The 25,203-nt window shown below is 47.5% G+C and overlaps 1 protein-coding gene across 7 annotated transcripts in view; it reads left to right on the top strand.

Annotated features, from left to right (window-relative positions):
- The window catches only part of SH3GLB2 (SH3 domain containing GRB2 like, endophilin B2), a 39,089-nt gene extending 17,248 nt beyond the window's left edge, over nt 1-21,841 (top strand). Inside the window, exons 6-12 of one of the 7 annotated variants that reach the window (XM_074973471.1) lie at nt 5,374-5,436; nt 11,190-11,213; nt 14,677-14,766; nt 15,389-15,489; nt 15,981-15,995; nt 18,948-19,197; nt 20,058-21,841. In XM_074973471.1, the coding sequence (XP_074829572.1) occupies nt 5,374-5,436; nt 11,190-11,213; nt 14,677-14,766; nt 15,389-15,489; nt 15,981-15,995; nt 18,948-19,197; nt 20,058-20,165 (651 nt within the window). In that variant the 3' untranslated portion in view covers nt 20,166-21,841. The remainder of the gene's footprint in view (nt 1-5,373; nt 5,437-11,189; nt 11,214-14,676; nt 14,767-15,388; nt 15,490-15,980; nt 15,996-18,947; nt 19,198-20,057) is intronic. The other 6 variants (XM_074973473.1, XM_074973474.1, XM_074973472.1 and 3 more) reach the window with 6 other exon arrangements.
- Nucleotides 21,842-25,203: the final 3,362 nt, after the last annotated feature.

Below are 25,203 nucleotides of genomic sequence, written 5' to 3'. Positions count from 1 at the left end.
CCCATAATTCCTTTCCTCCTTTCTGCACACAGGGCTTGGCTCTCATGGGAGAAGGAGTGCCAAGTGCTCTCTTGGCCCAGAGTTGGTCTATACTGCCTGCTTTGCCATCAGTACTGCATCTGGTAGGGGTCTGGGCGACTTCCCCACAAGTGGGGGAAGGGAACAACTCAGCATGGTGAGAGGTGCTGGCTGTACAGCACCTGTTGTCTGCAGGGGAGACACATAGTGGTTCATGGGCACAGCTTTGCTGGGGAGCTTTGGAAATGGTGTCTAATCTGGTCCTTGAGAAACCCTGCTGTCTGATTAGCTGACACAGGTTCCCAGCTGTTCTGAGGGATTGTCGCTAAGCACCCCAGTCTGATCTTGGTGAAGCTTGTGCCAGTAACTAGAGACACTGTCCTGTCAGAAGGCTTGTAAAATTCCAGTCAGAAAATAGGGACTTCAAGCTGAATCTGGGGCTTCTTCCCTAGAAAATCAACTGAAAGCACTGGGGAGGTGGGGGTTAACTGTAAATTTCACTGGGAGCCTGCAGGAGTCCTGGAATCTCAAATGAGGGCTCAAAACTAAGCAGTGTTCCACCTGCAAGTTCTAGCCTGCCCTGGGCTCCACCAATAAAGAGCATGTGAAGCACAGTCAGGAAAGTGACTGTACTTGCGCCTCTTGATAGCTGCTCCCTTGGCTTCCGAAGTCATGTCTGCTTCGCTTGCTGATGAGACTGCTGGCAGTCTCTCTTGGCACTGCTAGTCTAGCTGCAAAAAAAAAACCACAGGCTGGCTGCTCCACTCTGGCTTGGGAATTAGCTGGTAAATTTTATTAGTTCAAGAATCTCTAGTTACAGAAACAGAAAGGCAGGGCTTGACAAATACCACTCAAACTCCAGGTTGAGTCACTGGAGTGCAGGGAGCCTTGTTCTGACTCCTGAACTCAGACAGAACTATGGAAGCAATTGGAGAGAATCTCCAACAAATGTTCTTCTGACCAGATGCCTGTGCCTGCACCTGGGTCACACAATGGCTAAAACACCAGAGTGCTGGCTACACCAGTGCTCTTTGCTAGAACAGGCCAAGCAGTAGTGCCATGTTGGGGAAATAGGAAGGAAAAGCTAGTGCAGATGCAGCTGTAGGTGGCCCCTCAGAATATTCTGAGCAACAGATCTGCAGTAGAGCCAAAGTTAAAAGTGGACACATGGATATGCCCCACACACAACTTCAAGCCTTCAGTCTTCCAGTGAGGCTTCAAGCTCTACCCAGTGAACTAATGGCCACAGTCAGAACAAGCTGGAATCCTTGTCACCCAGTCTGGCTCTTTCCTGCTACAAAATACCAGAATGGGTGTCCTGGCCTGACCCATCATGCCAGCCATCAATGCAGCTAGGTTTGATTTGGTTTCTCCACATGTCCCAGATGACTTGTGTCCCAGGGACTTTTCCTTCCCTCTTTCCAGCATTGGTTCCTGTTGTGTGGCCACCTCTAACTGAGGAGCATGGGTAGCTATGGTAATATCAAAGGCCTTCAGTCAACAGGTCTGTCCCAGTTCTAACACCTGAGAATGCATGTGCTCTGTAGCCCTCTGGGTAAAGTGGTTTTGAACACAACCTTTAGTCCTAAGGCTATCAATACCCAAGAGAAGCCAGCTCCCCTTGCTCTGCAGATTGTTTAGTCACCGAGCCTGTGGTTCCACCCAACATGGAATAACTGAGATTGCATGAAAACTTGCCCTCCATCTCCCCACTTCCACTTAAGGTGACTCTTGTTCTCCCAGATATACAATTTTCAGAAACACCAATTTCCCCATGTGTAGACATGCAGGGGGTGGGGTGAGGGACATGATCTTGGTTTCAAAGAGGTAAATGATGAATACTAGTATGGGTCCAAATTCAGATAGGAGTGTGGTGGAAAGTCTGTACCACTTCCCCATCCTTCTACTCACACACCCATCCAGCTCATCATGCCCCAGGCTATTCTGGAAATGGTACTTGATTACTACAGTCAGCAAATGCTAACCCCTTCTCTTTTCCTGCCTTGTTCTCTTGGAGCAGAATTAGACCTTCCTTCCTCTTCTCTTCAGTTGTACAGGCAGCACAAGTTCTGGACAATGACTCAGTAGCTCAGTGCCCTAAAAGGCTTTGGCTTAGGCTTTGTCCAGGGCTCTGCTGGTGTGTAGCAGTAATCCAGGCTCTGGTAGGGCGACTTTTGGTCAGGCATCTGGCCCTTAAGTGCTGCAGCTACAACAAACCACGTTACAGGAGATCACAAACCTTGTCACTGGGATATTGAGCTTGAGTCCCAAGTACCCTCAACAACTCTAGAAATGCAGATGTTCATGCATAACCCTGCTTCCTGGAAACTTAACTAGTCATCTAATGTAGACGAGCAGTCCTGACCCAGGTGGCCACCTTGGATACCAGCATAGTTAAGAATCCTCTTATCCAGCCCAGTTTATGGAGACTGATTACCTGAACTCAGTAGAGCTATGGGGAGGGTTCTGTGCTTTCTTATTGTGGCTGTCACCGTTGTGTGCAAGGCCCTTGTAGCAGGTGGACAAAGTGCCAACATGGGATATGTTGGCTCTGGATTCTAGTCTGGTTTAAATGTACGTGAACTAGCAATTGGTTCTAGTGCAATCATGTTGGTTAACATGTTTAAAGCCTGACCTGAAGTCCACTGTCAGAAACAACCCCCTCCATTAGTGTCCTACCTTTCCTGGGTAACTCCTCTCCCTCCCAACTTCATGCTAATGTCCCCCTCCAGATAGTGCAGATCTTGTGCATGTCCACTTTGTTCCCCTTGGCTTAACCTCTGAAGCTGGTATCCCCAAATCAGTGAGTTGCTGTTCTGTCTCGTGGGTTGGCTTGTGTCCCCTCTAACCTTTGTGGGGTTCTTGCTTTGTCTTTGATGTTGATGGTTTTTGTTCACTAACCTTTGTTTTGTTTTTCTGTAATTTTGCTCAGTGTGAGGGAGATGTGAGTATTAACTGTGTTAATAGTGCTGTGACTTCTTTCCTTAGTGCCTCTCATTGTCCCTCTCCCATTTAAAAACCACTCCACTCCTGCGTCTGGCAGCAGTCTGGGCTTGTGGCTGCCTGACAAGGGTGCCCAAAAAACAATGGAAACCTCCTGGTTCTCTACAGCCCCTCCAGGAGTGTGCAGTCAGTTTCCATTAAAGCCTCTTGCAAGCAGTGCTCAAAGGAGGCTGGGTCCCATGTACAAACATGACTGTGGCTCTTACCTCTGGCTCCACGTTGGGTGTGGGGTTGGAGAAGAAGTCTTCCTCCTTGGGGAAAGAAGGATGTGAAAGTTAGACAATGATGGGTGGTGGTTGAACTTGGTCTGCAGTGCTGTACTGTCCCTTCTTAAGCTTCAGGGCTCTACCCTCTTTTTTTTTTTTTCCCCACCACAACATTGGGATGGGGGGAGGAGAGGTGTATTCATCCAGTCTTCATGTTCCCTTTTGATCACTGCTTGCAAATGAACCCTGCCAGTGTGCAGGGGTATGATAGCTGCTTGACTCCTCCATACCATGTGCTACAAGACCAATTTTGGGAGTCCAAGGAAGCTAACCTGGAGACAAAGGGATGGCCATGGAGGGTGGGGGGACATCTTTTCAGCTTAGCTTAGCTTTACCCAGAAAACTGAGGCATAAGAATCTTGGTCTTCCGGAGAGAGCACCTCCTAACTTCCACATCTGGCCAGTGGGAGTGTGGATTTGGTCAGCTGTGCCCTACTCAGGAACACCTCATCAGCAAATGCATTTCTTTTTGGTTTTTTAATTGTTCCCCCCCTCCCCTTTTCAGCTTAGGTTATTCTCCTCACCCCCATAAAACCCATGAGGTAAAATCCCTTATTGATGAGAGGCTGGTTGCATCCTCTTGTGTATGGAATTGGGCCCTCACATCTCATGGAGTTGTGCATCTGCTCAGTGGTGCTGCTAATTGGAGCAAATTGGGCCAATTCATGTGAGTCGAGCTGGGTGTGCAGTAAAAAGATTAGTATGGATGGGATGTACTCTTCCCAGAGACTTGAGATCTAGCTGGGGTTAGAAATGCTGGATCATATGACTGTCGCACACCGGTTTGCTGCATGATCAAAACTTGCTGGGCCATATTCTGATCTGTTATGCTTGTGCAAATCAGAAATTGAGGAGCTCACATTAGAGTAACTGACATCACTCAGTCCATTAGAGCCAGCTGCTCTTGTTATGGCCGTCAGTTTAATATAGTCTTAAATACATTGTGCCTTCCACCCCAATCTAAACTACAGCTGCTCTATGATGCTGAAGTGGCTAATGAGAACATGGTAACTAGGGCATGAAATGGTCATCTCTTGGCCATGTTCCACATTCCCACAAGGGAAGAATCTGCAGTTTAACCTTCCTGTCCTACTGCCTCAGTAGCAGGGGTCCAGCTATGGCCAAAGATGGCTTGGTTAGTCTCCCCCCCCCCCAACTTCCATAAAGTACATGTAGAGAGTCTGCAAATGCTACTGAATAGAGTCCTCTGCCAACAAGGCAATGGACCAGATATGCTCCTGTGCACAATGAAGGTGGGATTCTTAAGTGGTTTTGATGTGGTGGTGGAGGGGTGATTTGTATCTCCTTCCTTTCCACTAAAAGCATGGGTCTCAAGGCGCTAATACCAGAGATGTGAGCACAATGAAGAGGTTTGGTGCCTCTGGCAGAAATAGACCCTGGAGGGAATGGAGCTGGTAGATGAGGCAGTGTCTCCACATGGTGCATGCTTACAGTATCATGGGTAGAGTAAGTGCACTTCCTCATGAACATAATGCAGGACACTAGAGCAGACTCTGCCCAGTTATAAGTTTCCTCATACCCTATTCTGTGACTGAACTAGCTGCATATTCATCCTTTGTAACATGTGAGATCCATAGGTTGTAAGTGAGAAGGAACCTTGGAGTCAGTACAAGAGATGCTAAGGCCCTGTATGCACTGGGCTTGGAATTGTTTTGAGTCTTCACTCTGGGTCCAGCTAAGACTGTTTAAAATTCTCCCACATTAGTCAGCCAGACCAGGAACAAATGGCCTTCATGTCTAGGGCTAGGCTCAAAGCACTCAGACTCTGGTTTGACTTGTTGGTGTAAATGGATCTGTAACTGGTCACTTAGTTGACAGATTCTGGTGTATGCAAGGCCCTCAATTCAGCTGAAGTTTTTCATGATCTCTTCCTTGCAGCAAACACACAGTTGTCAGGCTACCTCACACCCCACTGCCTTCTAGGAGACCTCAAATGTGTCTGCCACTATTTTAGGAGCTAATGTCCAGGGCACTGCCAGCCCTTTTCCCCATTCATTGGGAGGTCTGATTTCCATGGACTCTTCTGTGTGACTTGTACATGAAACTCTATTCCCCCCCTCCCTAGGCTGTACCTGACTTTCAGGAGACTAGACCTCGTAATTACATTCTCTCCGCCAGCGCATCAGCGGTAAGATCACCTCCTCTTCTAGACATCTACACTCTAACCTTGGTTTCTCCCAACCCAATTTCAACTCTGACCCAGCATTATGCTGTTTTCAACATTTTAATGTGAAATGGGCTGCCCAGGATTCCTTCCTTCCTTCCTTCCTTCATAACTGACTGTTGCCCTTAGTGGTAGGAGCAGAGATGTGCTGCAGATAAACCTTGATGGCGAAGGCAGAAAGTTGTGGGTGGAGATAGTGTCAGTGACTGGCAGCTGAGTATTTACTGGCCCTCTTTGTTCTTTCCCAGCCCAAACTGGGAATCCTTTACCAGTGTTTTGGTTGCACTTGCAGGAAGTGGAGAGGGAGGAATATAGTCCTTTGTGAGCTGGCTTCCTCCCTCCCCCACGTGGATGGAATAGTCTATTGGGGGCTAATGCAGGGTTGCTGCCCTGGTGGAGTATAGTGTATGGCTCCCTGACCAGATCAGGACTGCCACCAGCATACTGAAGTTCAGGAGGCTTCTAGTTAAATTGATCAAGCAAGGGGTAATCCTACAATCCCACTCCTAATGCTTGTTTACTACCTGTGGTACGAGAGATGGCAGGCCAACAGTACAAGGCCTTTAACTTTGTTAGAAGTGGAAGAGAAATGGCCTCAAAACTTTCCCACTGGTTTGGTTCCCCCACATCGGGAGTCTGTGGCTGGTGGGAGATCTTGGTGGTTAGATGACAACATAGAGTTGTGCTGAGAGTGGATGAGTTGCCCACTGCCTCTCTAGCATGTTGCATCAAGTGTGGCTGACCCATCGGTGTCCAGCGCTTTGCTCAAGGCTCCCCATTGCACGGTATCCAATCTTCTGTTAAAATGTTGAAAACTTGGTGACTGTCTTGCTTTCTGAACCACTTGTGAAACAACACTGATGCCCCACAGCCTTAGTGACCTAGGACTGGGAGGCTGGAAGACAGGTTGCGTAGGCACCAAACGGGAAGCCCAATGCGTAAGCAAACCACAGCCCCATGGGAGTGATTTAGCTGCTGTTAATTCAGCATATCTAATATGCAATACCCAAACTGGGGAGAAGTGCCTGGGCTGAAACATCAGTGTTGGTATCACAGGGAATCTGCCCTGACCTTTTTAGATCATGATGCTGGTGCAACATTGTTTCCAATAGGACAATTCAGTAACTGTCCTGTTAAGAATCTGTTATGGAGGAGACTGAGTCTGCAATTGCTGCAGATTTCTCCTTTCTCCTCTAGAGTGGCACTTCTAATCAATTCACAGCTCTGGCTCCCTTAGTGAAGGGTGGGACTTTGGTTATCACAATACCTCCATTGTGATTAAATTTGGGTACTGGAGAGCAGAGGGCAAAACAGGACTAGCTCCTTACTAGCATTTGGGCATCTCTGATCAGACCAAAATACTGGAGCATGCCCTGTGCTTCTGCAGACCCAAGAGCCTTGGCTTCTCAAGTCTGTGAAGATGCAACCTATCCATGTCTTATAGATTTCCATGACTTGCAGCCAGAGATTAGACACTAACTTCAGATTTGGCTTGCAATACCTAATGCCGAATCATGGCATTGGCCCATAGAATTCTTCCCCACCTCAAAGCTCAGGTCAGACTCCTCTGATGTAACTCCATTGACTTATCCACAACATGCTCAGCACTGCACAGAACTAGCTCTGCAATGAGCAGCTCAATCCCTTTAAAAGACCAATTCTGAGACTAGTGTGCCCTGGGAATTGAAGTAATAGAAGGCTTGGTTGTAAACTCTGGACTATGTCAAATCCAAACTCCTACAGGATTTTTCTTTAGGATTTGCCTATTAATAGTGGAATTGTACATGGGCCTTGCCCATAACCACTCCTAGCCCAGTGAGTTGGTTGGCAAGTGTCTCTATTCCATGAAGTGCTTGTAGCAGTGATAGGGCTCTGGCTGCTTGTTCTGTGCATTCTATTCTGCAAATAGAAGGTGGATGGGGAGGAAGTGCCACCTTGGCCCCTGCCTGCACTGAGCAGGGATATTGGTGGTACCTCTAGGAAGGCTTAGTCCACCCTGGCTAGCTGGAGAGATGCTAAGTGAGCTTCCCTGCCCAGTGCAGACAAGGCCACCTTAGTAGCTGTGGAGGTTTCTCTAGCCAGCTTGGAATACCAGCATCCATCCCAAAGGGCCTGGCATCCCAGTGGGGAAGGAACTCTTCGTGCTGTCACTCTGCTTCTTTTCTAGGCTGAATTCCCATGTACCTCTGCTGTTTGTGACCTGATGTTAACCCTTTCACTCCTGCAGTTGTAGCAGCTAATCTTGCTTTTGTTTCTCCCTCCTCCTCTCTGGAGGGAGGGATTGTTGTCTCCAGAAGGTAACAGGCTTGTTTTTGTGCATGAGCAAATGAGTCGGCATGTTCCCAGCTTCTCATGACTCTAAACTGCAGACATTCTGGGCAAGCCAGATGCAACTTGGACAGAGCTAGACTCAGACTTCAGAAGTCTATGGCTTTATTTGTGGGAGAGAAGAGGCACACAATGGTCCTGGATGACCTCATCCCATCTGATCCTCCAGAGGGATGTGTCTAGGGAAAATTCTTAACTCTTAGGCTACCCTACCCTAGTCTCAGCTGTGTCCTGAGCTGAAGTGTAGGAGCAAAGGAGCAGCCCTTCTCCCTTGCTCTGTCAGACTGCAGAATAATCTGCACTCCGATGGATCAGGTCTCCCTTCTTGGAGGATGCTGGTTTGGCCACTCCTACCATGCTCTGTACTCCTAGGACAGGCTCTAAGGAAAACCTATTGCATAGCCCTAAGGAGCATTCCTTGGGCTCGAGCTAGGCTTCTGAGAATGTCAGTTGGCATTTTCTGCTGAAACAGCTGAGCTGTCTCCCTTCATGTGGGAGGGGGTAGAAAGGTAAGGTAGCACTGCATTCTGCCTCTCCTGGTCTCTTATCAGCCCTGTGCCACTCATTGCCCATGATGGCACTGGAGGGATCTGGTGCCTTGCTGAGGCATTTTGAAATGCATGACTGCCTACAGCTACATAGCCAGCCACACACCTGCTTGGAACTCTCTTATGCTCCAGAGAAGTGCAGGGTCCTAATTGGATAACTTCACAAGCTCAGCTGGTTGGGCTCCTCAAAACCTTGAGCAAATGGCACAGATTCTATCTGGTGAAGGGCAGTGGTACACTTTGATAGTATATGGGTGGGGTGGAGAGGTCAGACCTTCCCTACTAAGAGCAGTGTGAATCTGAGAGATCTATCACTGCCTCTACTGAGCAAGTAGCTGTTTCTAGCTGGACAGATCTCAGAGGAGAATGAGAATATTAACCTGTGAATTCCTGCTTAGAATAACCCTTCCCATTAGGTAGGGGATCTCCACCTAAACCCTGTGGAAGGGAGGGCTGGTGCTTGTGGAAACCTCATGAGGCAGAAGATGTGTGCTCCACAAGGCTAAACAAATGTATGTGTGCTAGAGTGGGATTTCCATCTACTGCCTTTTGATAGAAGCCTTTTAAAGAGCATTTGCTAGTCTTCCCTGTGTTGCTTTAACAGCCTGCATGAGGTCCACACATGGACTCTTGCCCTGCCCACCCACTGTCTTCTATGGCTGCTGGGGTTGGGATGAGAGAATTGGGCTTGGCTTTTTTTTCCCCCCAAGTGTGGGGTGGGGGAAGCTCTCCAGGGCTGGTTTAGGCAGCACAAAACTGGATTAAAGATGAACACTGGTGACTAGTACACTAAATACATAGGGTTAGGAGAGAAGGAGAGCACATACTTAAAGCAATGGACAAACCTGTGTGCTGAGACTGGAATGCTAGAACAGGGCACTGGAGCCCCATGGAGCTGTCAAATTTCTGGAGTCTCTCTCTCACTGTCCACAAACAGCTCTGGCTTTCAATGCAGGGTATTATTGTGAGATGGCAGGTAGTGGTACACACATACTATCTACTGGATAGATTCAAAACCGCTATCTTTGTATCATAGGCCCTCTACTGCTGGAAATACCAATCTAGCCCAAGCCTTTCTGTAAAAGGGTCTTCACTTCTGCATCAGGAGGATTTGGGACTTTTTGACCAGGAAATTCTAAGTGGTGACAGCATACAGTGTAGCTACAAAAGTAACGTACAAATTCCTCTACATCAAGATAATGCTATGGGTGGCCAAGCTTAAGCAAGTGCCAGGAGGAGTGTGCTACATCCTAATAGGGCCAGCTGCTGCCAATTTCTCCTCTCATTAGGGCCCCTGAACTCAGTCCATGAGTAACCTCAAAATTCCCCTCCTGGGGTTGCATTTTTTGGAGTCCTTACACACTGGTCTTCCATGCCCCAGCCCCAGTTCAGTCACCCTCCTAGGTAGGGAGTACTCAGAGCTAGGTCCCAGTTCAGTATTTCAGGCTTTACCAGGCTGGAGCTCAGCCTTCTGGCTTCCAGGCCACTAGACCTTTCTCCCAGCTTGCTGCAGTTCTTGTCTCAGCTTCCTTGGTATCACCCCCCCCCCCCCCATTAGTCAATAGTAATTATGTGTGTGGCTGTGCTGGAGCAGGAAACTCCTCACCATGGGGAAAGACAAAGCCCAGGACCCTCTGGGGTAGATCAGTGTTTTTCTGCCTGGTCTCTTCCCTCTCCTGTTGCTGTGTGTGTTTTTGTTTTTGTTTGTTATGTTTCATGCCTCCAAGCCAGATCCCAGAGAGCAGCTGACTGTGCTACCCTACCCCAGGAGTTAGTGGGGAGGATGGGAGATGACTCCTGCCAGGAGTGGGTGAGCCTCTTCCTCTGACAGAAGCAAAGCTACAAGCTCCAGCAGGCCTGGGAAGGGGAGCTGGGGTTCAATATTGCCTTCCTCCTATGAAGGACAAGCTTGGCTACAAACACCCATATCTGCCCCCCACCCCATGGAATGCTTTGAACTAGCCAGAACCTTGGGCCAGCCTGGATTCCATGTAGCTTTTCCTGTTCTCCCAAGCTATAGATCAGAGGTGAGGGACTCCTTTAAACTCTACAACCACTCACTTGGCTGCACATGCCCCCTTCAGGCCATGGTGAATTGTCTGCACTAGCCCTGTCTCACTGCAGACCTTGCTCAGTTTTACACCATGCCCCCCCACTCCCACCAGCATTCTGGAAGAAGCTCTCCTTCAACTCCTGCCCCACCTTAGCTTCAGGGGTGCAGATCATTGCATTGTTGAGCTATTCTGACCTTGCTGTTCAGAGATTCACTCTATCCATCCCTCCACCTCTGCCCATCCCAGCTCTTGCATTCTGTTCTGTCCAGGGCTTATTTCATACTTGTGTTGTAGAAGCCCACTCCCTGTCTAGGAGCCCCATTGTGCTAGGTGCTGTACATGACAACTACAAGGATTCCTCTCACAGAGGGTCAGATTGAGGCTTGGCTACATGAGTCATTCTGGAATAGTTAGTCTTGTTAAATTGTTCTGGTTTAATGTAGTCTGAGATTCTCTGCAATAAGAGCATCCACACAGGAAATTAATCCAGAATAAAGTGGGGTATCAATGCAACACATTGAGTCCTGACTATCTTCCATGTGTAGACATCTCCTGAGTTTGAGGATATGGGTCGGGGGAGGGAGGAAGGAGTGCAAAATGGGCTCCTTGAGGAAGGTGTCCTGTCTGGGGCAGAAGGCTGCCTGCTGCTGCTGGGTGAAGGGCTGGCTTGTTCCTGGAGGTAGCCTGCTGCATCTGTGAAGTATCCCCACCAATTGCTGTTGTTGCCAAGTGCTTCTTGAAGTCTCCAACACTGATCTCCTTTCCTGTTGCTCTGTGGCCCCACCAGCTCTGGAGCGACGAGGTGGAAAAAGTAAGTACACAGGCAAAAAAAGTGCTGGAAATGTTAATGAGTGGGAAGGGAGGCAGAACACATACTGCAGATTTCTTCCCCCAAATGTGGAGGGGGGGTGCTTGATCAAGGGTGTCTCACTGCTCTCTGCAGGCTGAAAGCAGAGATGTTAGCTCTGTCCCCTGGGCACCTCCCACTGGGGTTAAGTGGTGAGGTGATGAAGAAAACTGTAACAGCTAACTCTACTGCTAGTAGGACTGGAGAGGAAGCAATTTGATCACATCTCCAGGACCTGCCCATTTGCCTTGCCAAATAAGGCCTCAGCATCTGGAAAAGTTAGGCTCCCTGTGTATTATACAAGGCGGTCTTGGGTGCTCCCTGGGCTGCCATGCTAGCAGCTGAGCCACTGCACTATAATTTCAGCTCTTTCCTGCAGCACAAACTCCTCCCACTTCAATATACATGCACCATTAAGAGCCATCTCTTCTATTTGTTCTGGAGGAATTGAGTATGACAAGGAGCTTTGAGTCTAGACTGAAGTAACCAAGAGGAAGGAATTCCCACAAACACCCTAGACGGTCCTTATGAAAAGTTTTTTGGTCTGGCATAGAAAAGTGAGGGGAAATACTCTGGCTCAGAGTAAAGATGGTCCTGTGTAGGAGACACATACGCACGCACACACACACCCCGCCCCCCCAAGCCAGGACAATAAACCAGAGCTGCTCCTTTTGCATATTCAGCGGCAGAAATACACCTGCTGCATCTCTGCCTTTTTAGAGTGTATGTGACCGCACATACTTGGGTATTGACCTTCTTGTATAGGGCCTCAGAATGGTAGGGTGCTGATTAGAGATATGAGCATGGTCACAGACCTTCTGATGTTCTAGGCAGGTATCTAAAGTGGTGATACGTCATCTCTTGACATCGAGTGCTCTCGTGTATCTCTGCATCTTTAACCTAATACCTAGTGAAGGTGTCCAGATCCCCAAATGGCCAGGGAGCCTGGCCTGCTATGATCGCATTCTCTAGAGAGCAGACTGAACAAGCTGGTTAGGGCTGAAATGCATTGGTAGAATTGTGCAGGAGGAGTGTTAATAATTCCTTGGTACCAGGTGTGGTGCAAATCAGGGCCACTGGCCTCTTCCATTAGACACATGTAACTGGTCATGTTTAGCACCAAAATATGAACTAGCTACTAGCCCCCTAACTTTCCCTATATGATAGAACTCTTAATGTTCCTCAGATCTCTAGGCAAACATGCTGGTGTGGGAGCCAGTTCAGGATGTCCCCAAGACATCCCCAGATCTTGGATGGGGAAAAGACACCCCCCCCCCTCCCCCCCTTGCTGGCAGCAATCACTGGGTGTGAGAGCAAACCCTGTGGCTTGTGTGGCATGATGCTTCACCTCTGCTTGCCAATGAAATCCCTGGCTCTGCCCAATGGGAATGGAGCCAGGGTTGCCTGGCAGAATGCTCAGCTGTCTATAGCCAACTGTTTCCCAAAGGTCTCACTGCAGGTGCACAATACACCACTGCTGGTGCTCCCTGAAATCGAATTTATTTTCCCCTAAATCTCCTTTCACAGAGGATGCAAGAAACTGTTCAATTGGGTTGGCTTAAAATAGTCGTCTTTAAAGAGCGTTTGTTGGAGTACTCTAACCCACATTGTGCTAGTGGTTCTCAAACTTTTGTACAGGTGCCCCCTTTCACACAGCAAGCCCGTGTGTGTGGACCCCCCCTTATAAATTAAACACTTTTTTACATATTAACACCATTGTTTGGGGTGGAGGCTGACAGCTCACAAACCCCCCCATGTAATAACCTTGACCTCCAGTTTGAGAACCCCTGTGCTAGAGAGTAACATTGGATCCACGGCAGTGGGCCACAGCAATCTTTCTGCTTTAAAACCAAGCTTGATTTCCATGTATAAACACTGGACTTCTTTTGGAGGTGGTGACCCATCCTAAGAAATACTACTGAGCTCCAGCCTCAAGCTATTAAAAAAAAAAAAAAAAAAAAAAAAACCTACTAAGGGCTTGACTAAGAAACTGACCAGCATAACTATTCTGCAATATCCTGTGTGGACACTTACTCCGGGGTGGGGTTGGGGAGTGGGTCTGTTCCAAAATAGTGTAAGCATAGAGCTATTCTGGTCAATTTCCCTATGTCCTCAAGCCCTAGGAGGAAACTGGCCATGGCCCAGGTAGCACTGTTGAGGTTCACACAAGACTCTTCCTGGGTGAGAATACACATGTTCTTTGCTAGCGTGCTCCACTTCTCTCCTATCAGGGTATGTCCTCCCCTCACCCCAGCCCCAAAACAAACCCTCTGCCTGCTCTAATTGCACTGAATGCTATTTTCGCAATATCTGTTTGGGCATGGTTCCTGCATTGCAAACCACCCATTAATTTGTAAGTGTGCTGTCTGCAAGGCCAATTATGGCTCTGATTTTGCATATTAATCACTCTGCCTGGCAGGGCTTTGGCCTTTACATTTAAAGCCCTCTTCTAATTGTACAGTCTCTCCTCCCACATGGGCAGCAGTGCTGGTGAGTGGGGTGTTTCCTTCCAGTGCCTGTGCTGCAGGGTTGTCTTGTAGCTGACATTCTTGGGCCTGATCTTGTGCTAACATGAGCTCAGAGCAGCTCCCTGGAAGCCTCTGGAGTCTGAATAGTGTTAAATTCTTAGTTACCCTAAAATTGCCCAAGAACTGCTGGGGGAAAGACTCCTCCCAGCTGGGCTGTGGAAACCTCTCCATCCCTGTGGTTCTCTAGGCTTAGGTTGGGGGCAGAAGGAGCAGACCTCTGAGAGATTCTCTCAGCAGTCATATCCCCTGTCAACTCCCATGGGAATGCTGAGCTGCCAGGTGCCCTTCCACATAGTGACCCTCTCCATGGAGAGGCACTGGCTGTCCAATTCCAAGTGGAGCCCTTCTACCATAGACAATGGGGTGGGGGGGTTAGTGGAGGACTGGCCCTCTGGCTGCTTCAAGATCCATAAGGCCTGCCCTTGGGGTGGGAGGGTTACACCACCTGCTCTCCTTCCCATCATGGATTAGTCTCCATGGCCTCCAGGTTGCCGCTGTCCTGGGGAAGGCCTGATCTTGGAGGTGATGGGCTATAAACATGCATTGCAGGCTCTGCTGGAGGCTTGGGACCTAGCTTTCAAGAGTGGCCATTGATTCTTGGAAGCCCAGTCCCACCACTGCCATAAGCCAGGTGTTTAGAGTTCTGAGCAAGCACAGCTCCCAGGGAGTCCAGGGGCGCTCTGCACCGCTGCATGCCAGGATCAAGGCATCTGATGTCTGGCTCCACAAAAGGAGGCATTCGATCAGTAGCCACCTGTAAATGTGTCCCTACTTCTGTCCTTCGGGTGACAGGAAGCATCTATAGCTGGTGTCCAGGTAGTTCCAGGAGAGAGAGGAAGCTGGACTCAGCCTTCCTCTCTGCAGCCTAGGAAACACCTCATGCTCTTATTGTCTTGCAGGCAGAACATGAGCTCCGGGTGGCCCAGACTGACTTTGATCGGCAGGCAGAAGTGACACGCCTCCTGCTGGAGGGGATCAGCAGCACACATGTGAGTTCCCAAGGGGCAAGTGGTCTGAGACTAATGACCTATAGTGGCCTTCTAGAAGGCTACTGTGATGATGCTGAGCCTTTCTGTAGTGGGTTGGGAGGAAGAGAAACCAAATGTGATCCCCAAGTTCATGGGGTAAACTGAGGCCTTAGTGCAAACCTGGAGTGCTCAAGGCAGGGGTATAATGAGCCCTGTACATTGTGCTATAAAAATAACCAAATTCTACCTCGCACATGCAGCTCTGCAGGTGTCAATGCACTTCGCCAAGGTGGAGAAGCCTGGCTCTTCCTATTATCTAGAGGGAGTAACTTGAGCTGTGGGGACTAACTAGCTGGGCTCCTAACCCTGTGCTCAGTTGGCTAGAGCACAAGGCACAGGCTCCAGTTGAAGAGACCCCATCCACTTGTTCCTACAGAGTCCCAAACTCCTAGATGGAAGCCTTGGTTCAAAAACACCTCTTGATCAAATCTTAAACACTGTCCTGCACCTTGCTGCCCATGCATCTCTGCTGCCACTTCCCTGTACTGGAAATGTCTGTCTGTAGGGAGGGGTTCCTCTGTGCCACTGCACCTTAGCTCCAGATCACAAACAGACCAGCTGACAATCTGTCTTTTCCCTTCAGGTGAATCACCTTCGCTGTCTCCATGAGTTTGTAGAATCTCAGACTACCTACTATGCTCAGGGCTACCAGTACATGCTGGACCTGCAGAAGCAGCTGGGCAGGTATGGGATGAGGCCACCTTGCCTTTGAGGCATCATTTCCTGGTCTCTCAGTGTTCTCCATCTCTGCACTCACACACAAACCTGAGGTTAGGTTTAAAAATCAGGCCCTTAAAGCTTTATTTCTGGGAGAGCTCCTCTGAGCAACCTTTGTAATGGGGAATCATGATCATGCTGCCTAGGCCCAAAGGGATTGAGGTGGCTTTATTATGTGTTTTAATTTCAGGATTCACCTTTCTAAATGGATCTATAAGCGACTTGGAGCCACGTTGAATTAATAGCTCTTTGGATCGCAAGTGGAACTGTTTTCCACTATGGGTACAGAAGTTAGACTTCAGAGTGAGCTTCCATATGCTGCATGCACTGTGCTGGAGAGCTGGCTGTGGGGTGGGGGTGAGGGGTATTCCTTGGCTAATTGCCAGCGCAGTCTGACTTGACCAGGTGGTCTGTTGCTGCAGAATGACTGCTATTTGCTTTCCTTTCCATGCCTGCAGCTCCAGAGGAGAAATGTAAGTAAGATGCCCTAGATGATACAATCAGGAAAGCTCTTCATCTTCTGTTCATGTTAATCATGTATTAACTGTGGATTCTGGAATAGCTGTTAGACGCTCTTGGTGCCTGTGTGTACTAACTGAAATGGTGCTGAACATGACTTGGTCTTGCACTGAGCATGAATGTAAGAGCTGCTGTACTGGGTCATACCATGGTCCGTCTTGCCCAGTCTCCTGTCTCTGACAGTGGCCAATCCCAGAGCTTCAGAAGGAGCATACAGAACAGGATGATTATGAAATGACCCATTCCTGATTTCTGGTAGTCAGAGGTTTAGGGCTGCCCCAAGCATGCGGCTGCATCACTGACCATCTTGGCTAATAGCCATTGATGGACCTATCCTCCATGAACTTATCCATCTTATTTTTTTGAGCCCAGTTATACTTTTGACCATCACAACATCCCATGGCAATGCATTCAACAGGTAAGTTGTGCATTGTGCAGGAAAGTACTTCCTCTGTTTGCATTAAACGTGCTGCCTATTAAATTAGGTGACCCCTGGTTTTTGTACTGTGTAAATCATTTTATAATCTTCCCCCTCCCCCAGAGAGTTGGCACTCTAAGATGAACAGCTCTAATACTTTTAGTCTCCTCATTCAGAAGCCATTCCATACCCTTGAATCACATTTGTTGCCCTTCTCTGAACCTTTCCAGTGCCACGATCCCCTTTCCTGGATGGGGAAACCAGGACTAGACATAATAGTCAGGTGTGAGTGCACCATGAATTTATATAGTGGCATGATATTTTCTGTCTTGTTTCCTGTTCCTTTCCTAGTAGTTCCTAACCTACTTTTTAGCTTTTTGATCCATTATTCTGTATGTAAAGATGTAATTCTTTCCAGTGTGCCTTTTTTAATTTAATTTGCCATTTTGTTGCCCATCCACCCAGTTTTGTGAGACCCTTGCCATCTGTTTTGGACTTCACTATCTTGAATAATTTATTGTCAGCGCACACTGCCATTTCACTGTTCACCCCCATTTTCCAGATCACTTATATGTTGAACAGCACAGGTCCCAGTACAGATCCTGGGGGTTGGGGGGAACCCCAATGTTCATCTTCCTCCATTGTGAAAACTGACCACTTATTCATACCCCCTGCTTCCTATTATTCAACCAGTTACTGATCATGAGAGGACCTTCCCTCTTATCCCATGGCTACTTAGGCTCTGGCTATGCTAAGGAGCTTACAGTGGCATAGCTGCATTGATGAGCTGCACCACTGTAAACTCTTTAGTGTAGCCACTCTACACTGATGGGAGAGCTCTCCCGACAGCTTAATTACTCCAGCCCACACAAGTGGCATAGCTATATTGGTGGGAAAATATCTCCTGCTAACATAGGGCTGTCAGCACTGGTGCTTACATCAGCATAAATTATCCCTGGGGGGTGGCTAATGCACATCCCTGAGTCTTAATTTGTCAATTTAACATGTAGTATAGCCATAGCCTTAGAGCCTTTGGTGAGGGACCTTGTCAAAGGCTTTCTGGAGGTCAAAGTACACTGTAGTGATTGGATCACCTGCATCCATGTGCTTGTTGATTCCCTCAGAGAATTCTAATAGATTTGTAAAGGGAAGTCATGCCTCCCCAAAGCTGTGACTCTTCCCTGACAAGTCATGTTTGTCTAATTCTGCCAGTTTGCTTGGTACTGAAGTTAGGCTCACCGGCCTGCAATTGCCAGGATCTCCTCTGGAGCCCTTATTTTAAAAAAATTGGTGTTGCATTAGTTAGCTTCCAATCATTTGGTACAGAGGCTGATTTCAGTGATAGGTTGCTTACTACAGTTAGTAGTTCTGCAGTTCTGCAGTAGTTCTGCAGTTTCATATTTGAGTTCCTTGAGAACTCTTTGGTGAATGCCATCTGGTCCTGATTTATTACTGTTCTAAAGCCTCTTCTATTGACACACCAGTTTAGGACAGTACTTCTGATTTGTTACATCAGAGCTGCTATTTTTGGCAGAGAAGCTAAATGAATTCTCTGCTCTCTAACACTTTAACAGCACAGTTTAATGGCACGTTACACATGACCAGCCATGGGTGCAGTTTAACTTTAATGGGTGTGTGGGATCTACAACCTTAAACTACCCCACTATTTGCAAAAAGAAAAGGAGTACGTGTGGCACCTTAGAGACTAACCAAGGTGCCACAAGTACTCCTTTTCTTTTTGCGAATACAGACTAACATGGCTGTTACTCTGATCTAGTACAGTAGAGCCTAGAGGCCCCAGCTAAGATTTGGGGGTCGGGGGCATTGTGCTGGTGCTGCCTGCACACAAGACTACAATCTAGGTGGACAAAAAGTGGAAGACAAATGAGCCGAGACCAAGTAACTTGGCCAGGGTTGCACAGTAAGCCACTGGTGGAGCCCAGGTCTCCTGAGTGCTGGTCCAGTGCTCTAGCTGCTTGGCCACACTACCTCGCTTTACCCTTTTCACCACAAGAAATCTACTCAAATCTGTCTTAAGTTGAAACTATTGTGACGTTCTCCGTCAGTCCCTCTGAGGGTGGCTTCTGCTGAGCCTCCTAAGGGGGAGGATGGGCAGTGCTGCTGCTGAGGATTCAGGTGCATTGGCAGTGCGGTAGAGCAGCACTGCAGTGGGGACTAGAGAACCATCTGTTATACTCTTGTAAACCTTAACACTGCTCTCCAAAGTGTGACTCAGTGACAAGACTGTCCCCATAAGCTACAATCGAGCACATTTTGTGTAATGTGACATTAGGAGAGAAACAAACAGAGCTGCCTGATTGGACGCTCAACAGAACATTCTGCATGTCCTTTCTGAATCTCTAGTTACCCTGGCTGATAGCTTAGAGCCCCCTTAGGGAGCAGTTACCTAGTCAGAATCATGAACCAACAGGCTGCCTCTCTTGTGCAATGCTGGAGCCTCACTAACTTGCCTTTTCCTTTTACTAAGGTTTCCAGGTACATTTGTGGGCAATGCAGAGTCCACATCGCCTCCCCCAGCTACCACCTCTCCCCCCACTGTTGCTGCCACCATTCCTGTTGTGCCCACTGTAGGCAGGGCACCTAACCCTGCCACAGCTGTTGAGGGGGCACTGAACCTGAATGATGTCAAGCCTCCAGCCAGCGGGACCCGGAAGGCCAGAGTTCTCTATGATTATGAAGCAGCTGACAGCAGTGAGCTGGCGCTATTAGCAGACGAGGTTGGTATCTGCCCTTGAACTCTCAGCCACTCGCACTCCGTCTGGCACTGCTGCACAGCAGTGCTGGATAAGGGCTTGGCAAGGCCCTTGGTGCTGGGACTAGCAATTCCCCTGCCATTTCACTAGTGGGGCTAGTAAGTGAGCTTGGCTTCTCATTTACACCAGTGTAAATTGGGACTAATTCCTACTGCAGTTAGTAGAATGACAGCAGTGGAGAGGAGAATGGGTCCAAATTCTGCAATGCCATAGGTCAACCCGATGGGTACACCCCTACTGCTTTCTTTTGCTCCCACTGAAGTCTCTCTTGCTATTAATCCACTAAGGCCTGGATATGTTACCCAAAGAATTCCTTCAGCTGCCTTGTCTCACCTAACCAAGCCCAGGGGGTTAGATTAAAAAGGCCAATCACTTGTTCTTCAGTCCTCAGCACCAGAGAGTTAAATGGTCCAGTCCTCAACCACTGGATGGGTAGAAAAGTCCTGGGAAGACATTAATAGTTCAGAGCAGGCTGAAGTTTTAAGCAATTTCATGGCAATGCCTCTGAACTCCATTCTGCCATCAGTGAGGGGGAACATCTGAGCGCAGTGCTGCGGCCTGACACAAGTGTACTTAAAGTCCTGCCATGACTAAACATACAAACTTGGAAGCCACTGAAAGGTCCTTGGGGAATTCCCAGGCAAGAGTCTGTCTACTAGTGGGACTAACTCAAAGTGGGCTTTGGGGAAAGGACTAGAGATGCTGGGAAACACTAGGGGGAACTAGATGGGGTACTGCAGGCAATAAAATAAATCTCAAAACTAATTCTATTCTTGGCTCCATCTGAGGCGTGAGATTTCATCTAATTCTCTTTTCTCTCCCAGATGATCACAGTGTACAGCCTGCCAGGGATGGATCCAGATTGGCTCATAGGGGAGAGGGGCAACCAGAAGGGCAAAGTTCCTGTCACCTACTTAGAACTGCTCAGTTAAATGCTGCCAGGAGGGAGAATCTACAAGCAAAGTGCAACCCTCCATGTCCTGGCATTTTTAATGCCAATTCCTTCATGAGACCATTGCTCTCTTCAGGGTCAACTCACAACTAACATGGGAATTAGGAAGAGATGACTAGCTGGTCAGTGGGGGAGGAAGGGTCACTTCACCTTTCAAGGCCCCTGGAGCTAAATTCATTTTAACTGTCCACACAGCCTGCTTTGAGGGTTAGTTGTAAGGGTCATGTGGTGTTGGGATTCCCTCTACTGATCCCTTTCCCCTGCCCTGCTTGTGTTAACTGTGGTGGCTTTCCAGGAACCAGCCCTGTCTCTTCTTCCTCAAAAGCTGCTCATGGTGTTTGAGACTAAAACTGTTTTCTTTTTTGCATTCAGCATCTTCGTGCCTGTCTTTCTTCCCTCCCTCCCTCCCTTTGTCTTCTCAGAGGCTCTTTACCAGGGTACTCCTTGCTTGGGCCACATCATTGTATGCATTCCAGGGGGGCAGAGGCACTGGGTCTCCTTCAAAATGCTAACATTGGCATGCTCTAACAAGAACAGAGGCCAAGGCCATGAGGCGCTGTATGGAATATTGTTGTATTTGGATTGCATGTCTCTGTAAGAGAACACAATTCCCCATCCAAAGCACTCCATTACCCATGGAGGAACAATAAAGCAGGGCTATAATGCCAAGCAGGGCTACTATAATGGTGTTTGATGGTGGCTGCCTGGCACAGAATGACTAGTTAAACTTTCTTCCAGTTTCACTAATCTAATGACCCAAGGCCAGTACTGCAAGAACTAAACCACCTTTCAGTGCAAGGGAATGTGCACCTTGCTTGCATTTCCTCAAGCAATTGGGCATGGACTGAATTTACAAGCCTTTAAAAAAGCTTTTGCTCCCTGTGTTCATGCTCACTACTCTTCTTGGGGGTTTTTCCTCTTTGGGGGTGGGGTGGGGTTTAGCCTGCTAGTCTCTTAACAATGAAATTAATTTAAATGCTCTCTTGTCCCATCCAGCTGGTAGTGAACAGACCTGGTGCATCCTAGCACAGCATGTGGGATGGGTCCTCTTACACTTTGTATATTCACAATGAGCCTCTTACTACTTCATATGCCAAGAGGTAGTAATTGGTTCTGCTTTCTCATCCCTCCTTCCCATTTTGTTGTCCAGGGTGCCCTTGTAACTTGAACAATCACAAATAGCGAGGAGGAAAATGGATGAAGTAATAAAGACACCTTGGTCTGAAAGCTCTCCCTATGAGGTGATGAGCTCAACAGCTAAGGGATTTAGATGGCAAAATAAAATTGCTTTAGCAGCTCAAACCCTGTGTAGAAGCATTCAACTGCACCAAGATCTTTGTTCACTACCCCTTCCCTGGTGTGTCTAGACAGACACTGACTTGCTTGTTTATCCATTGATCTTTTGCACTCTTCCTTGACTGCTTTGTGACCATCCTAATGTAATAGGGCACAGAGCACCTGTGTATATAGGGTTCTTGGTTTTCAGCATTTATTTGCCAATAAACAACCAGTCTGCCCTCCTGTCTCAGAATCTTGTGTGGGTTCCATACTGCTTCACTTTCCAGCTAGCAGTGAACAGTACTGAGTGGGGTAATGTAACTTAAGAGTTGTGCAATATTGTTACTCAGATGTCACAAGAAGTTTGAGATTAAAGAAGACTCTGAATCCTCTATGGCACTTCTCCTTTTTTATCTCCCACCCTATTAGCTTAAACTAAAGTTCAGTGTGAAGCTTTCCAGATGTGCTAGTACTGTTTAATGTGTCTGCTTGTGGGAGTAGGCTATGTCCTTAATAGCATTCAGTTCTGTACTCTGCTCTGTGTGGGGTTTGGGGAAGGCACAGTCTACCCCTCCCCTTGTAGCATTGGAGTAGATTCTGGTATAGAAGTGAACTAGGCAGGCTATCTCTAAGCCATGTTTCCCTAGCCCAGACCACAGGTGTGGTTTATAAAGAATACAGCCACATTCTGGTCTGGTAACATTTCCAGTCTTGCTGTTCTGGGCTTAACTATTCCTTTATTGCCACTATAAGCTCTATTTATTGCTGACTTATCCTAAAATTGTCCCTTCCCCACATTGGGGGAAGTTCCAAGAATACCCATTACTTGTTCACTTGGCTTCCTTACTCAAGTGTTTGGTGCCTGTCTTGCATTTAACAAATACAAAAATCAAGTGGACGATCCAACCCAAGCTCTTCTTAGCCTTTAATGATCCCTGTGACCACCATGCTAACTTCCCATCCTGGGCTGTTCCTCAGCAGTAAGCCAGACTTAAAGCCATGATGTGGCTTGTAGTCTGTATTGCCTTTAGAAATCTCCTAATGGTGGTAAGAGCCTCCCCCAACAGGTAAGTCAAAAGTTGCAGCTTCATTGAAAGCACTAGCTGAATGCTAAGAACAAATATTTGATCTTTTTCCTCTGAACAGCTTCAAGGACTCTCCTTGCCAATGGAGCCCTAGTTCTTTGATTAGATGTGAAAGTGACTAAGCAAACCTCAATCCAGTTAACAGCTGTGCTGCTGTGTAGAAAAGTACTACCTCTAACAGGCATACACAGGGCATAAGTTTGTGTGCCTTAAAGTTAAAAGCTGCTTTCAGAGAAGCTGAACCAGTTACTACTCAAAGCTTCATGTGATACATGCTGGCTGTTTAGAGAGTAATGCCCAGGACCACTCCTGGGGGCTTTATGGCTGTAATTCAGAATCAAGTTTTGTTTTTTTGGGGGGGGGGGGTGCACGCCATGCACAAGAGAAGGCTCTAGTGCCCCTGGTTTAATGTTTCAGCTCTCAGCTTTAGAGCAGGTGCACACTACTGCCAACCTGGCAAAACTACTGAGGTTAAGTGATACAGGTTTGTTTCCCCCTGTCTACTTTATACATTCACTGTTCAGTTTTCAATATTAGTTGAAGGATTAACTTTTTCTAGTGGACTGTTGCAATGTAACCTGCTACATGGCTTCCTAAGCCTTCATCTCATTCCCCTATTTTCTTAACTTGACACCCTCAAACTTTGTCACCCTTCATTGCTCTTCTGAATAATTCAGACTGAGCATGCTGCAGCTTAGGGGCCATGAAACCATCCTATTTAAAGTAACTTCACAAGAACCTACCTCTAAATACCATTCACAGTAGCAAACTACTGTCTAGTACCAGCCCTTATTACAGCTATTTCACTGACACAGCCTAAAATGAATGTTCAACTTCATTTGTCTATTAACTGTTTAAAACAGCTCCTCTTGTTCCTTTCTAACAATACTATAAATTCCTCAGGCACCACTCCTTGTAGAAAATTAATGCTTAACTCTACGGGTGAAAGTCACTAACCACAAAGTGTACTCTCTACTGTAAACTGACTGTCAGGTGGACTAAAGGCATGAGCCAGCTGTCATCTACTGTGGAAAATGGAGAGAGAAGCAAGCAGAGGCTGATCTTGCTGACTAGTTATACAGCTGTCAGTATTTCCCTAATCACCAAGCTTGCCCCTTTTGAGTTGATTCTCTATGCACTAGGCATGTTTCTATTACTAACACCAACACATTCACAAGAGGAGCTAACTCTTCCTATTCAGCTGCACCTGCTGTCAAGCACTAGTGTCTTCTAAATAAGAGTAGGCCTTAGTCTGTATGTTGCAGGACCACTCACCTAGTCTGATCTTCCAATCTCACTGGCCATAGCACTTCCCTTTTGTGAATTACTACCCCCTTCACATCTCTGCTAAGGCAGTAAAAAAGATCTTGGTAAACTCAGGGTGAGATGATGGCAACAGTAAAATGCCTGGAATGATTGTCACTAACTTAGTCCAGGTCTTTTCCCTAGCTATAAGTAAGGTTGCAAGTCTGTCACAGATTGGGACTTCCATGACTTCTACAGGGGCTAGTGCAGCTGGCTGTAGCAATCTCAGGCCACTGCTGCCCCCCCCAGCAGTGGGGGTCTTGGGCCACTATGTCCCCTACTTCCTCCTCAGTACCCAGGGGGGTCCTGGGCCATACACTGCCCCACCCCAAACCCAAGATTTAGTCAGGTATACAGTACAAGTCATGGACAGGCCATAGGCTGTGAATTTTTGTTTCCTGCCAGTGACCTGTCCATGACTTTTACTAAAAGTACCCATGACACAAACATAGCCTTAGCTATAAGCTACACCATTCATGGCTGCAAATACATTAGGACAATAGTGGTATATTAAGCACGGAACCAATCCTGACCTAAGATTTACTAATGGGATAAAATTTAACCATTTTTATTGGGTTTCCCACTTAACAGTGACCAGAACATTGGTCAACACTGCAAGTAGAAGCTGTAATTGCAGGACTGTCTAGACAGACCGAGTTAGCCAGGGTTCTAGACTGCCAGGCCTAGTCCATGCTGCTGTAGCTTTGCTGCTGTTACTCAAGCTACTGGGGTATGTGTACACAGAGCTGAAGGAGGAGCAGTTTCCTGTCACTACTCCCCTAATGCAGTTGTAGGGAGAAGTTGTCTTTTAAAAGGTGCTAATGAAACTAGATTCCTGCTCACTTGTAGTAAACATCCCCCACCTTTCTGCAGGGGCCTGGGGTTAAATTAAGGAGTGATAGGATGAAAAACACCCAGTAGTAGCTTCACACACAAGGCTTTTTCCTCTACTTCTCAACATAATCCAGCGTGTAGTGCTGGTATCAGTTAGCACTTATACGACAGGTATCTGAACTGCCTTGTGAAAGTGTAGGTGAGCGCAGTAATCACTTTTATGTCACCAACTTGTGGGTGAGAGGCAAGCTTACACAGCTGCTCTTCACATCTCTGTTGGTGAAAGAGGCAAGCTTGGAAATTGTCCCATAAAGATATTACCTCAGCCACTGAGCCACTCTGCTATCCTGAGACTGACACACCTACAACTACACTGCATACACCATTGTGAGTCTTAAGTCAACAGACAGCACTAGTCTACTGCAGGGAAGCTGCTGCTGTGCCCCAGACAAAGCCCCTCAAGTCCAACTGTTGTTTATAAATGTTTTAATATCAGTATAAATAGGGCACAGTTAC

The sequence above is a fragment of the Natator depressus genome, chromosome 16, assembly GCF_965152275.1.
Source record: "Natator depressus isolate rNatDep1 chromosome 16, rNatDep2.hap1, whole genome shotgun sequence".
NCBI lineage: Eukaryota > Metazoa > Chordata > Testudines > Cheloniidae > Natator > Natator depressus.
Note: the sequence above shows the minus strand (reverse complement) of the source record. Positions and strands in the feature narration are given on the sequence as shown.